The following is a 14,132-nucleotide window of genomic DNA, read 5'->3' as shown; positions in this document are numbered from 1 at the left end:
CCCTCGTGCATAATTGATATTCATTACCGTTGATCGACTAATTAGCGGTCAACGACTTCTGAAAATTGGCTTTTTTCTTTGAAGAAATAGGGGTCAGGCATGATCCTGGGTTAGGGGATTCTCTGTTTAAAACCTTCAGCCATTCGAGGAAGTACATTGGCCGCCGGATGGTTTTGGCCGTTTGAAGGAATTGATCCCTGCATGAGCAATCGCATGACCGCTTGCCCTTTGAATACTCCGTATTGCCTAACGAATTCGGTATTTTGCTTGCAGACTTGTCAAAGGATACTGTTCGATCTGAAATGCAAAATGGCGGGCACTGCAGTTGGTACAGTTTGATGAGATCTCTATTGGTCCATGATACATTTTTGAGTAAATGTCCCTTTCACAATTACAGTACCTTTTAAACTTTGAAGAATATTTTGCAATGTGTTGACCTGGACATCAAGGTGAGGTACAGAGGCCATGTGGCCCTGCTATCAGATAATCGAAGCGAAGGTTCCTTTGTTTTCCTCTCTTTTCTTTTTTGAATTTTTGTCCCCTTCACTTGGAAGACATGAAAGACTTTATTCATTTCCCTTTGGCCAGAAACACATGTGTAGTTTGAAAACTCCGCATAAAACAAATACATAGCCTTGTTTGAATCCTAATGCACCCCTTACTGATGGACAGCACGCCAAGTCATTGCAAATTCTCTTTTGACATTGAATTGATTAATAGATAGAAAGGTGGGACGGCAAAGATGTTTTTGTGTTTTTGTTGGTCGCTCGTTTATTCTGCCAACTCCCGGATCTTCTCCTGGGCACGAGCATTCTTCTCTGCGCGAGAGAGCTTCTTGGCCTTGTACTTCAAGCTCTCAGCCTTCCACTCCTCCTTGCTCTTCTTAGGACCGGCCTCCTCGTCCTTCTTGAATGGATCCTCACGGATAGCCTTGTGGGCCTCAGCGTACATATCCTCGAGCTCACCAGCCTCGAGTCCGTTGTCGATGTACATCTGGAACTGACTCTTGTAGCGCTCCTCGTCGTCATCGGCAAGACCCTCCATGTACTCAGCAACGTGTCCACCGAAGATGTATTTGCGGAGAGTCTCAGCATCGAGCTCCTCGGTTTCGATGTCGAAGCCAGGGAAACGGTTCTCGGAGTGAGGAACCAAGATACCACCATCGGAAGCACCCTTCATGGCGGCGAAGACACGGGCACCGGTCGAAGTGCGGTGAAGACCAACATCGAGGAAGGCCTTGAAGGGGCGGCGGGTACCCTCGTCGGTCTCGGCAGCCTCGGTGAGAGTGAATTCGCCCTCTGGTTCCTCAACACCGACAAAGTCCTCATCCAAGCCGAGCTTCTTCAGGGTGCGGCGGGCAAGGAGAAGACCGGTGGCGTAAGCAGCAGACCAGTTGGTAAGACCATTCTTGATGCCATAGCGCTTAAGCTCGTGAGCGTAGGCACAGGCAATGACCTTGTCGCCGGTGAGTTCAGAGGTGACGATCTGGGTGATGATGTCACGGTTGGTGAAGCGGACGACGAGACGGTACTTGGGCGAGTTGTACTTGTTCTTCGCCTGGGTGATCAATCGCTTACGGGCATAGTAGTCAGTTTTACCCTGTCGGCGACGCTTGAACTTGGTTTGGTAGCGGCTATGATCGCACTTCAGTCACGGTTCTTACACATCATAATAGAGGGTTCATCAGGGGAACTCACCTGTAGTAAGCGCTGTTCTTAACAAGCTTGGTGAAAGGCTAGTGAACAGAAATCATCGAGTCAGCAATTTGCGCTTCAGATTCATTCAAATCCCCTCGCTCCGAAGCATCTTGCAAAGACTCGGCTGCCCTCGTTTTTGCGTTCCCACAGGTTGTGGTGGGGAAAATTCGGAGGATCTCAAGAGGGGAGGACAAAATAGTAGAGCGGATGCCAATGTTGGCGAATTCGACTTACCATCTTGCCGGCTGTATACTACCCGTCGATTTGGCGAGATCTGCTTGCTTGACGTTGGGCGATTGATGAACGAAGGGAAAAGGATTGTCGGTGGTGGGAATTTCAACCTTGTGTGGGCGAACTTTCGCTAAATCTCCCAAAGCTCCTGTTGAAACCAGGGTTGGCGACGACACGCGGAGGGAAGACAACCGCCCGCACAAAAATCTCGAACCACCAACGGACATAAATAACTAATGCTGCATATACTTCAGATAATGACACTGACATTGTATTTGTTGTCTTTGATATTTCAAATCGCGTACAGCTCTATCCGATAATCATCTAAGCGTCGAAAGGAGAAGGCAATCAACCAATTCTACAATTTCGCTCTGTCCGAGTCATCGAGCAGTTTCATGCCCGTATATCTCTCCAATTCCCTCACAGCATCATCGGTCTTACCCAAATCTACTTTGATCGTTCTCATACCCGCTTTCTTCGCCCATTTCAAATTGATACCGATGTCATCCAGGAACACTATATCGTCTGGCGCAATCCCACCAAACCCTTTCTTCGCCGCCTCCTCTCTCATATTTTTCAGCGCGAGTTCATAGATCCTAGGATCCGGTTTCCTCAGTCCACAATGTGCGCTGGAAATGAAGAAATCAAACATCTGCTTCACTTCATGCATCGCCGATCTCTTGCTATACGGATGGTCCTCAGGTAAGATGGTCGTGTTCGACAACGCCCCTAGGATGAATTGCCCCGATTCCTTAAGCTTCTTGAGGGCGGGGAACATGTAAGGGTCTGCTTCTCGTGATACGCGCATCATTTCCCAGAACATATACTCCGCATCGACCTTGGGGAGTGGAAGATGCGCGGAAGACGTCGTGGACGATGGCGACGAGGTCTGGGGGTTCTTCTTCTTCAGTTGCTCATGGAAAGCCTCCCATAGATGCTGATGTTGGAAATCACGGTTGAATTCCGCGAAGAAGTTTGCGTCTAGCTTGATCTCGCCTCTCTCGATCCGATGCCAGGCGCCGTTTGGAGAGGTGTGCTGGATGGCGTAGTTTATCCATCCAATAGGTATGTTGTTTGCGATCTCGTAGTCCAGAATTGCTTGAAACGGAGAGACAACCTACCAAGGCAGTATATATTAGCACTTGCAATCGTAACGTCTTATTAGGCGGGTTCAGAGACATACGCAGACGCCTCCGATGTCAAAAAGCAGCCCTTTCGGGCGGTTATTAGTCGCCATTCGCGAAAGAAGCCCAGTGTCTCTTGCTTGGGGATGGCTATATCTCTCGAATATACCGTTTTAAGTATACGGTGTTTATTATATTTGATATTCTAACCGGAGGTGCAGTAACTGGGAACAGTAACAGTTTTATCATGGCCCGAGTCTCTTTGGAGCTGTTCGATAAGCACAATCTTACCGAGGTTAAACCCAATCGAAAATGGCGCCAGTTTGGCATTTAGATACATAGGGACAATGGCTCCGGCTACATGCAACAAAAGAATGCAAGCTACTCTGGAAATTTGCAACAGTAATGCCTCCCGCAATTTGCATCACCACCCAATGGTCCGATCAAACTCCCGAGTGCCTGGCCGATGGTGCAGGTGCCGAAGCGGTCAGTCACGTGAAAGCTCACGCCAAGCCGTTTATACCATAAAGGCCGAATGTTGATGTGATGTCAGCCTGGGTGAACTACTCCGTACAGGCAGCTAATACGCGACAATGGCTCACTCAATGACTGTCGCTGAGCTGAAAACAGCTTTCCTTCGGGATCAAATCCGAATATTATCCACTTCTTTAGACCCAACAGAGGATTGGAAAGATTATGGGCCGGAAGTCGAAAGTGACCTCTCGGACAAAGCTGTGGGCGGCGTTTTGCAGAAAGGTAAGAGCATGATGCGAGGCTCTCCGTATTAGTCGACAGGCTCATGGATAAAACAGTAAACTCGATACTCGGACAGCATAACCGCTCCGTCTTGTCGACCCAAGCAGTCCACCATGTTTCCCAACAGATTGAGCGGCTGTATCTGAACACGATTGACCCAGATTTGGGAGAAGGTAGTGCACAAAGGCATATGGTAGAAAAGGGTGCTGACCTGACAAGTCCTGAGTAAGTTGAGTTGAATGGATCCAGCTTCTTTGATCTTCCCTTGGTTTAACATTAACGCAGGAGTATCAAGCGGCTTCCCGACGAATGGATGGGAAGCAATGTTTCTGCAGAGGCCCAGGAACGGTATATACCCCCATCTTGATCGTATTGCCCGCCTTGCGTTAGAGATATGCAGCCTGACGAAATACCGCAGATATATGCAGTTGCACAAACAACTTGTTTTGCTCGATGCCGAGCGGAATAAACAGCGACAGCGATTGGCTCAGTATAAGCAGCTGAAGACTTTGTTGGAACCATTCAACGAACCTCGAACAAATATCCAACCAAATCTTGTCAGTAAAGATAGCCAGCTGGCTTCAGAACTCGGCCGAATGAGAATGCTTCTGGCAAAGGTGGCCGACAGGGTCAACCGTGTCGGCCAACAACGAGATGGGATGCCAATAGAAGAGCCCAATTCGCTGGAAGATATGGATACCAGGCTAGCGAAGATCCTGGATATGACTTGAAATCAATTCGAGCACGCTCAGGGTCATTCAATTCCCCGCAAGTCACCTAAAAGCCGTTAAGTATGGAAGTCCTATGTTACCTAGGACTCGCATTCCGAGCAATCCGTCAATGCTGGTGTATCCATAATGCCAACGCAGATAGCGGCCGCCAGATGTACAGCGTTTCTACCTGTTATGGTTCCCCAAGCCGGACTGCTGTTACAGAGGCCATGCTATGACGCTGCAGACATGAAAATTACGCAGGTGCATTCAATACTGTGGTTAGGAGTTTCCCACAGGAAAAGCCCCTCAAATCGGACCCAGCTGTATGTGGACGGGAGGGGTGCCTGCAGCCAGGGGGACGATTGCATGGTAAATGTCTCTTTAAGGCGCGGACTTGGATTTGGAATCTTAGATAGAGTGTTCTATAAAGCAATTCAGGGAGCTAGTTGATAGAAGACAGCAAAGGACACCCTGTTAGTTAACAAAAGCACAAAACAATGCAGGGACATGGTGACAGGCGGTTGTTGCTCAAACAGGGAATGCTGCTAGCAGGACGGCGTACAGTCAGCGATGCGGCACTTTCTCTCACATCGCATTTCTCTTCGTGCTCTCTTCCTACTACTCTCTCTCCTACATCTTCTTTGCAAAGCTGCTCGTCATCACGTTCTGGGCAATCCCGCCCCTCGTTGGACTTCTCGGGACATCTTTTCTCCATACACCAGAATCATTTCCGGCATCCTGGTTGGCTCCTGGTGGATAGTGAGTTACATAACTAAGTTAACTAGCTCCCGGATCGGATATTCAGGATGTCCGAAAGCATGGGGCCTTGTGAAGGTGAGTGCACGCTTGGCAGCAACTCTGCATCAACATTCCACCTCACTTCTCCTATTCTGGACAACCAAATGATGGACCTGTGTCGCGACTAGCTTTTCCAGCATTCGATTCCGAAGTTGCTGTGGAGTCGTCCGACAGCTCCGTTGAGGGTCAGCCTATCCAACGGCGCCATCGTCGCAATCGAGCGTCAGTCACTCAGGACGACCTCGAGCAGTTTCGTGCGGGATACTTGGGCGTTAGCCGCGAAACTCTGCGCGACATCCAGGCTCAACGAGAAGCACAGGAGCAGCTTCCAGCCCTGGATGCAGCATTAGCCAATCTGACGATGTCGACTCCAAACAACGGGAGCACACCCGCTACAGGCACCGACTCTAGTCCCGGCTTCGCCAACCTTTTCGATAACAGCACTCCGAGCATGTCTAACGTTCCGCGGCCGAACCACATCCCGCTTCCACCTAGCCCGGCGGGCAGTCAGAACGGCGCCACCGGGGGAATGGCAGGAATGGCGACAGGAATGCCAATGAATGCAGGTCAAGAAATGGATCTCAACTATGTTTACCAAATGATCACGGAGTTGAGCGAAGTTCTCGCGCACAATCGTGACACCACAAAAAATATCATCCGGGCCAGTGAAGAACTTGCTGTAAGTTCCCGTTCTGTAATATTTTGCGCTTCTTTCCGGCAATTTTTAGCCGAAAGAAATATCTTTATCCACCCATGCGAAACTATACTTTTTATTGGCGCTAACATCTAATCTAGAGGCGTGCTGCTGCTGAAGGAACCGCTCCCAATCTGCAGCAGGTTAATGGAGAGATTGCTTGTAAGTATCGACGTACCGGCAATATCAGAGACAGTTTGCGCTGACCGATCCCTAGCCGCTCGCATCGCTGATCTCGAGAATGAAGTTGCCAAGCAGAAACGTGTCATCGATATACTTAAATACGAACAGATGGAAAATATGAAGTTGATTGGTGAATACGAAACCGCTGTTGGGACCATGACCGAACAGATTCGCAACTATTGCTGCAACGTCAATGATCACTTCCTCGCTCAGAAGCGCCGCTACAATGACCTCCTTCAAGAGGAAAAGGACGCCCATCTCCAGAGCCGTTTGGAGCGCGACTACTGGCATTCTCAGACTTTGCGATGTGCTGAGATGATCCGCACTGCTTATCGCCTTCGCTGCGAGGAGGAAGTGCTCCCCATTCGAATCGTTGCGGGACTTCAGAACGAAGTGCGCGCCCTTCGTAACGCACTGGGTCTGGACCCTGAAAATCCTGAAGAAGAATATGGCTGGGAAATTCTCAAGGATGCTCCACCTGGCGTCGATTAGATGACACAACATCTTTGTCTCATCCCATAATCTCTCCAGGCTGGGCAAACTAGATTTCTGGGTTTAAGGCGGCGTTTTAGGGCACCTTCTCTTTTTATGCTACAATGAACTGATACCCCTCGAGCATGGCAGGACGGCGGGCGATTTATGGATCAGGCGCCAGGAGGCAATTTGCTAGGTTCAAGAATCTGATTGTATGTTCTCTTTTAGTCGTGTGTCATCCTAACACTTGTTGCTGGGGAATATACAACGGTCTGGATGCATTATTTACACTGGATGGCTTTTCTAAGCTAATAGTTTTCCCTTTCCTTTTTCTATTTCTTTTTCTTTTTTTTCCCCTTTAATTGCAGCTAGCTGATTATGAATGAAATCAGTCACTCTCCTGGAAATCTTGCAGCCAGCCCACTTGATACCAGCTCTGAGATAAGTTTTGAACAATGCATATTAGCAACCCCTATGGGACTCACTCTTTTCAATCCTTATATAATATCCTTTTTCCTTTTCATCTGCTTGTCCCAGTGCCAAAATTTTTGGAGTGTCCGGCATTATCGACCGGGGTTCATGTACGCTACACCATGATGGCTCCCAACTGAAAGCCCAAGAGCCCCGCGATTGGAGCTCAAACTGCTCAATAACCTTTTGGGCAAGCAACTATACACAACGTTTCAATTTTTTTCTTTTTTTTTTTTTTTTTTTTCTCTCTCAACGTTTCTTAACCTGTATCAATAGGCAAGAGCAAAGTTTAGTGCCCAATTTATGACAGGCCCCTGTCCGATCGGACGGAAAAAGGGAGTTTTTTTGGGCGAGGGACACCTGCACTTGGTGTATTTATTGGCCTCCAGCTGAGTGGCCAACGTCGAAGATCATTACTGTACGTAGTACTTCCTACATTTTTGGCACTCCCGCGCAGAATTATCTGTTGAATCCAGCCGCTTGCCTGTATGCACCTGGATTTGATGTGAAAGGGGAACACAAATATGCCATCCTGTTGCTGTCTGAGCCTGCCATAGAGGACTTGTGTTCAAGGTACTTCAGTGTCAAAGCGGTAAGCAATTGTGGGGTGTTAGGTATCTACGAAAGTTAACCCTCTTTAACTTAGCGGAAGTCAATACGGAGTAGAATCGTGTGAGGCATGATATCATTCCTAGAACTCTGAGATCTAATGATAACCAAGCTGATATGTTTAAAGATAACAGGCAACAGCCACTGCCTTCATGTTTGGTAAGACTTTCAGACCAAAGGCTATATAGACATTGACCTTCGAAAATTATGGTCGACCAGAAACACGGAAAAGCCGTTCAGCTCAGGGATGCGATCTTACGCTGTACAATATTTTATGCGATCCAGTACCAAATCTTTTCGATCCAATTCTTCGGGATTTCCGACGGCCATTCAACCGCATCAAGAGCGGCTTTTCCGGTAAAGATGTCGGCCTCGGAGGCTGCCACGGCCTTTGTCCTTTTGAAAATTTTCCAGAATACGTAAAGACCAAAGTAAATCGGGATGCCGACATATGCAGTGATGAATGAACGAGTGTTGAATGGAAGGAAGGCATAGAATCCGTTAAACACGATAATAATGGAGAAGAAAATCAGAGATATCCAGGCAACATAGGGTTGGAATGGACTTCGGAATATCAGGGTGTCGCGATCCACACCTTGGGCCTTGAGAGCATTGTGGAACTTGATATAAGCCACGCAAATGGAGCACCAAGTGAAAAGGGATGCGATGGTGGTCAGGTTCTGAAACCATACAAACACCACGTTTGAACCCGCGGTGGTGGACAGGTATGTGAGCAAGGAAATTAATGCTGTGATTAAAACGCAGTAAATTGGGACGCCCCTAAGTTCGAAAAAGATATCCATTAGTAAGCGTGTCGTCTCCAGGTCACTATCATCGTCAATACTTACGATTTGGAGCACTTGAGTAGGAATCTTGGGGCATGGCGGTTCTGGGCGAGGGCATAGAGATATCGACTTCCGGTGTACAAGAAGGCATTAGCTGACGAAGAGGCAGATGTGAGAATCACGGCATTGATAATCGAGGGCAAAGCCGGAATACCAGCTCGGTATATTGCGATGACCCAGGGAGAGGCGGCACCACCAGGAGCGTTCTTTTCTTGAGCATCCAAGAGGCGTTCATCGTCGTACGGGACCAAAACTCCAAGGGCAAGAGACCCAAGGACGTAGAAAAACAGAATACGCCAGAACACACGTCGAACAGCCTTGGGAATGTTGCGTCTCGGGTTCGCCGCTTCTCCTGCAGCACATGCCACTGTCTCCACGCCGCCAAAGGAGAACGCAGCATTGACGAGCGTTGAGAACCAACCAAGAAAACGGCCTTTGTCTCCCGTGCCCTTGTAGACGTTCATTGCACCGGGTTCTTTCCAAAAATGGAATCCGAGCCGTGGAGTGCCAGGAACGCCCCCGAGGTCGATGATCAGAGACAAGATGAGCAATCCGACAATCGTGATAATCTTGATACTGGCGAAAATGAACTCCGCTTCACCATAGACCGAAACGGCGAAGATATTGAGCACCAGGACCAGGACAATGACAATGGAAATCCAGGCGGCGACGTTGATATCCACCGCGCCCTCCCAGAACTGAATTATGACCGATGCGGCTGCAATTTCGACGCAGAGAGTGATCGCGCAAAGATACCAGTTCTAGAAGACTATCAGTCTCTCGTCTTTGCTTTTCGTTTGGATCCACCCAGCTTTGGCGTTAGACTCACATTCCAGCCAACGGCGAAACCCATAGCTGGGTCCACATAACGCGCGCAGAATTGAGGAATGGCACCGGGCAGAGGCAGCCAAGTAGCCATTTCGCCGAGAGACATCATCTAGAACCTGGTCAACTATCTCCTAGAAGTGACTGCATACTGGACACATGTCTTACCATGCCGAAGATAGCGCAGCCAGTCATCGTATAACCAAGTAGCAAACTGAGGGGACCGCCTTGAGTCAGAGCTCGACCGATACCCAAGAATAAACCGGTACCAATCGTGCCACCAAGGGCAATGAATTGAATATGGCGCGATTTTAATCTGTATCTTCGAGTTAACTACAGCATCAAATAGTGTCAAGATATTGGGAGCCTACCCTCGAGCAACATAGCCATATCGATCGGCGGTCTCCACGTCTCCATAGATGTCGGTCGCCTCTCCATATCTCAACTCCTTGACGTCGACTTCCTTTTCCAGGCCTTGGTCGTAGGCTGGCGCTTGATCGAGCCCTTTGTCCATGGCGATTGGAGGTGCTTCACCTCAAGAATATGATGAGAGATGCACCCAAGAGAAGTTATGACGACTGTTGGAAACCTCGAGGATCGCCCTGATTTGCACACACCAGATCGTTGTCTCCCGATGTATACACAGGGGCGGAGTGGGTAAAATTGCGCAGCAGGGAGGAAACAAGAGGTCTTCTAGTAGGATGCCTGGGCAACAGGAGGCGCCATCAGTATATATATATGTACCTCCCTGCTTACGCTTTGTATTAGGGTCTGGCGTCGGCACGGGGGAGAGAGGTGGGTTGCACGCTCTGAAAGGGGGCAAAAACGGCTCCTCTCCACGTTTGCAACACCCGCTTCCCCTCACGCTCCCATCCCTACGCGGTAATTTTTACTTCGCTTTTCCCGAACATTCGACCCCCGTACTCAGAGCGGTCTCATAGCAGAACCTGGTACGCGGCCGACTGGGATTTGAAAATCACACGATTGGATGAAGCTCATCAAAGTGAAAGAGGAGACCGGGGGATCTCCACGAGTCGGCTGCCTCGTTCATTTATCGCCTGCTTGTGTGACGCTAGTTGACAGTTTCTTACCTCGCAAACTATGGAGTACATGCGCCGCCAGGTGCTATTCTTACTAGCCATTCAGAAGCACTTAACTGACCGTCCGAGTGGACGCTTTCCGAGCCGAAAGTCATTTGCTGAGAACGATATCGAAAACATAGTCATCCTAGCTCTGATCATCCAGCCGCTTCTAACCCAATCCCTTCTTTTTTTTTTTTTTTTTTTTTTTTTTTTTTTTTTTTGGGGGCAATTCAGCCCTGAAAGACGTCGAAGTCCTCGGTACATGCAAATAGTGTTCCATGCAGGTGCTCGGGGCTCGACTGACCACGACGTCCGACTGAAACTGTTGCGCAAGCGGTCCGCTCCTCCAGCAATCAGTAACTCATGTCAGCATCTATGTCGCAACCCAGCAAGGGTACTACCGTTAGTGTAGCCAGCAGTTCAGACTCATGATCAATCGCATGGTGATGCACAGCAAGGTGGACCTAGGCTTTGAGAATTCATATTTGCGCAACATATCAAATCCAATCGGCCACTGCATTTGGCCATACCTGCCAATCACGATAAGAACCTGGGCGGAATCATGCCATTGTCCTGGTTCTTAACCTTGACCGGCGTTTTTTGGCCACTTGGATTTCTATGAATCTCCCTCTACCCGACAAGCTAGCCAACTTACGGCTAAAATTCATTCCGAGGTCGGGGCCGTTGTGTTCTCCGGTTTTACCTCCAGTTCTTCCAAACGCGGCAAGCTTCTGGAACGAATCCCAAGATTAGCGACATGTGTCCATTGTCATGGACATCCAAAGTAACCCCAGTCCTGCCAAGCCGAGCGTTACGAGTTTACGAGTCGCTAAGTTTGTGGTCGCTGACCTCCGCCATCAAATCGTCTTTTCCCAGATTAACTATACTCCATACGGGACGGGGATTGGGAAGAATCCACAGCCTGGGGAATCGAATCGACAGTTGAAAACCCCCTACATCTGGATGGAGGAAGTGCCTGGCTAGCCGGGGCGATTGTTTTCTGTGGAAATTTATTTTCAAGGAAAACTCCGAGCGAGCGGACAGGCACTTTAGAGCCGCTTAGCTTTGCATGAAACTCTTCCCCTCAGACTCACTGCTACCTGTGAGCGAAAAAGCAGTGAATACATATCAAACTCCATATTTGCCAAAGATCATCTTCTAGGTTTGACGATCGTTGCTCGGCATGACCCACTCCACCCCCGCGTCTTTCGCTAAGACTTCCTCGACGGAGGACGGAGCACACTAGTTACTGGCGAGTCTGTCGGGCACTTGGGGGCAAACCTGCCTTCTGAGGCATCTCCCTCTTCCAGGTAGTCCAAAACCCTCCGAGCAACTCTCGAGTTGGAGATTTGCGCCTCTTCGAAAACGCGAACAAATGTGCGATCAGGGCTTCATGGATCCCAGTTCATCAGTTAGAATTGCAATATTTTCCAAACCAACAATGTGCCAATTATTTCAGCGTTCAATACGATGATACGAGCTTGAATTGGAAGCTCTAAAAATGGACACGACTTCTGGGGGTATGGTGCCGCCATCCAACGGCACATTTGACCAAGGAGGGTCTCAGTCTAACGACCTAAACAAGCTTGAAGGTAAAGCAAGCGATTTTGTGAGTTCCGGGTATGTCCTGTCAATGGTGAGGTTCGATCTGAGGATGAAGATATCATTGGCGTAGCTGAACTTCCTTTTAGGCCAGTTGATCTTCTGGGGAAGTGGAGAGAGGGATCGGCATGAAGAGGTTCTGTGGAAGATGTGGTATTCGACTTTATGGTAAGTTCTCGACTGGTTCTTCATTCCAATGTCGATGGGCGTAGAAGAATGCAGCAGCGGATTCCATTCAGAAATTGATGTAGGAGAGGTTGGCTTAACTTCTGGCTTCATGCACGAAAGAAAAGCAAGCATTTTTGCCCAGGATCCTTGGCGGAGGCTACTGCATTCAGCACTGTTATTGTTTGCCCAAAAGCGCGTCCGCCGCAAAATAAAAAGTCAATAAGAAAAAAAAAAAAAAAAAAATATTAAATAAATTAAAATGCCCCAATGGGCACCTCTTAAGGGACAATATGTAGATGTTACCAATCTGCGCAGGGACTCCAGATGAGTGGTCGAAAACATTCAGGATATGGATAAAGTCGGATAATCGAGCATCGAAGCTCGATACTGCAGTTGGCCTTCGATGCCCTGGTGGTTGGTTGGTGAAGTTCATCAGTATTTACTTTCTCGGCCTGTCTTTCTTTCATTGCTTTGTTGCCCTCATTACTCTGTACGGAGTATTCCGTACTTACTGCTCATCAATCACCAGGTTGACAGCGGGCGGATGAGCTCACCTTTCGATAATCTCTATCGACTTGCCCGACGCTCCCTGCGCACCGGAGGCCAAATTTGTCCTCCAATCCAAAGGGATCTGCGGAGTGCAGCCTTCGCATCCAGGAGTTCCCTGAATTAGTGCATGAAATCGTTACAATGCTAACACAGACCGGAAAAGATCTGTGCACCAACAGTCGCATGACCCATGCGAAATGCAACCGGAGAAACTTTCGACTGCTGACAGACAACAGGGGGGAAGCAACAAAACAGCGGACCTTGGGGTTGCGAGGAGCCACTCAGCATCTGTACTGAGCACTGAACCCTGGACTATTCCCCCGGCCAGGGAGCCCCAGTAAACAGCTTCAACCGAAAAGAAGCATTTTTTTTGTTTTCTATCTTTTAGAAGCCCTCTGCCAATAAATGCCGATTTGCCTCCCTTCCTCTCTTTTTTTTATTTTTTATTTTTTATTTTTTTTTGGAGACGAGTCCCTGCAATAAAGAATAGGCCACAGAGCACATCCATGCCAGGGATGTCTGCACATGAGCAGCCATCGGTACGCATGCTGCCAAGAATTTCATGGTGAACTCGTTACACACATAGCACCTCAATATAAACATATTACCTGCCTTTTCACGGCAAACACATAGAAGCTGAGGACTTTTTCGCTGTCACAGAATATCTCCCCTTACTCGGCGATGCCCTCATTGTCGGCGAAACATTGTCGTGGCTAGTTGATAATTCGGAACGAACGATTCGTTCTTTTCGCCTTGGACTAGTCAATAGAGGCCATTCCCAAGAATCCAGTTGCCGAGCCCGTGGCTCAAGGACCGGGAACAGGTGCCGTTTCCTCTCGGGAGTTGACTTCCAGTCTAGGCGGAACCATGGAGGCTAAAGGGCCTCCGCAATTTTCGAGCGCGTGTGTGCTCAAAGAACTCGCTAAAAGGCGAGATATTCTGCGGCAAAAGATCGACTCGGTACGGCCTCTATCAAAAGGGGACGGGGCTCGAGTTTGTCATAGTGCGTTTTTATTGTGGAGTTGATCGAGTTTCGTTCAAATGATTTGATGTGGCCCTCGATCTTCAACAGAGTCACCAGACTGCATCGGTTTGCTCAACTCCACGATGGTGAGTTGGGGATGGGAGTTTTGTCTGAGCACTCGATCCAGCCTGCGGGGAGGCTCCACACGACAAAGCTCCGTGAACAAAGTTCAATTTGCAAACGGGAACATGCCGCAAAAGCGGGGAGAAGTCGAGCTGAAAGTAGATTCGATAGATCAGATCTGTTGAAGTCCTTTTCGCTCTGTAAAAATGGTTCTCGAGAAATTT

The 14,132-nt window shown here is 48.7% G+C and overlaps 6 protein-coding genes across 6 annotated transcripts; 3 read left to right on the top strand and 3 right to left on the bottom strand.

The window, feature by feature from the left end:
* Positions 1–311: 311 nt before the first annotated feature.
* RPL5 (60S ribosomal protein uL18) lies at positions 312–2,030 on the bottom strand. Its single transcript, XM_003069275.2, has 3 exons — positions 1,932–2,030; positions 1,698–1,735; positions 312–1,633 (listed from the first exon to the last, which is right to left on the bottom strand). Exons 1-3 carry the CDS (start codon positions 1,932–1,934, stop codon positions 772–774), a joined length of 903 nt encoding a protein of 300 aa, XP_003069321.1. The 5' UTR covers positions 1,935–2,030; the 3' UTR covers positions 312–771.
* A 171-nt stretch (positions 2,031–2,201) lies between these two features.
* D8B26_005717 (uncharacterized protein) lies at positions 2,202–3,216 on the bottom strand. The gene is made up of 2 exons (XM_003069274.2): positions 3,112–3,216; positions 2,202–3,045 (listed from the first exon to the last, which is right to left on the bottom strand). The coding sequence occupies exons 1-2, from the start codon at positions 3,163–3,165 to the stop codon at positions 2,287–2,289; spliced, it is 813 nt and encodes a 270-aa protein (XP_003069320.1). The 5' UTR covers positions 3,166–3,216; the 3' UTR covers positions 2,202–2,286.
* Positions 3,217–3,610: 394 nt separating this feature from the next.
* D8B26_005716 (uncharacterized protein) lies at positions 3,611–5,133 on the top strand. Its single transcript, XM_003069273.2, has 4 exons — positions 3,611–3,808; positions 3,865–4,033; positions 4,094–4,156; positions 4,227–5,133. Exons 1-4 carry the CDS (start codon positions 3,646–3,648, stop codon positions 4,537–4,539), a joined length of 708 nt encoding a protein of 235 aa, XP_003069319.2. The 5' UTR covers positions 3,611–3,645; the 3' UTR covers positions 4,540–5,133.
* A 285-nt stretch (positions 5,134–5,418) lies between these two features.
* On the top strand, positions 5,419–6,688 carry D8B26_005715 (uncharacterized protein; the record flags this gene model as incomplete). Its single annotated transcript, XM_003069272.2, has 3 exons — positions 5,419–5,998; positions 6,115–6,175; positions 6,231–6,688. Exons 1-3 carry the CDS (start codon positions 5,681–5,683, stop codon positions 6,686–6,688), a joined length of 837 nt encoding a protein of 278 aa, XP_003069318.2. The 5' UTR covers positions 5,419–5,680.
* Positions 6,689–7,937: 1,249 nt separating this feature from the next.
* Positions 7,938–10,877, bottom strand: D8B26_005714 (uncharacterized protein). Its single transcript, XM_003069271.2, has 5 exons — positions 9,792–10,877; positions 9,589–9,736; positions 9,425–9,532; positions 8,599–9,356; positions 7,938–8,530 (listed from the first exon to the last, which is right to left on the bottom strand). The coding sequence occupies exons 1-5, from the start codon at positions 9,932–9,934 to the stop codon at positions 8,023–8,025; spliced, it is 1,665 nt and encodes a 554-aa protein (XP_003069317.1). The 5' UTR covers positions 9,935–10,877; the 3' UTR covers positions 7,938–8,022.
* Positions 10,878–11,400: 523 nt separating this feature from the next.
* Positions 11,401–12,477, top strand: D8B26_005713 (uncharacterized protein). The gene has a single exon (XM_066124971.1). It carries the CDS (start codon positions 12,004–12,006, stop codon positions 12,175–12,177), a length of 174 nt encoding a protein of 57 aa, XP_065981052.1. The 5' UTR covers positions 11,401–12,003; the 3' UTR covers positions 12,178–12,477.
* Positions 12,478–14,132: the final 1,655 nt, after the last annotated feature.

This window comes from Coccidioides posadasii, chromosome 3 (genome assembly GCF_018416015.2).
Source record: "Coccidioides posadasii str. Silveira chromosome 3, complete sequence".
In the NCBI taxonomy this organism is placed as follows: domain Eukaryota; kingdom Fungi; phylum Ascomycota; class Eurotiomycetes; order Onygenales; family Onygenaceae; genus Coccidioides; species Coccidioides posadasii.
This window is presented reverse-complemented; position numbering and strand designations above follow the sequence as displayed.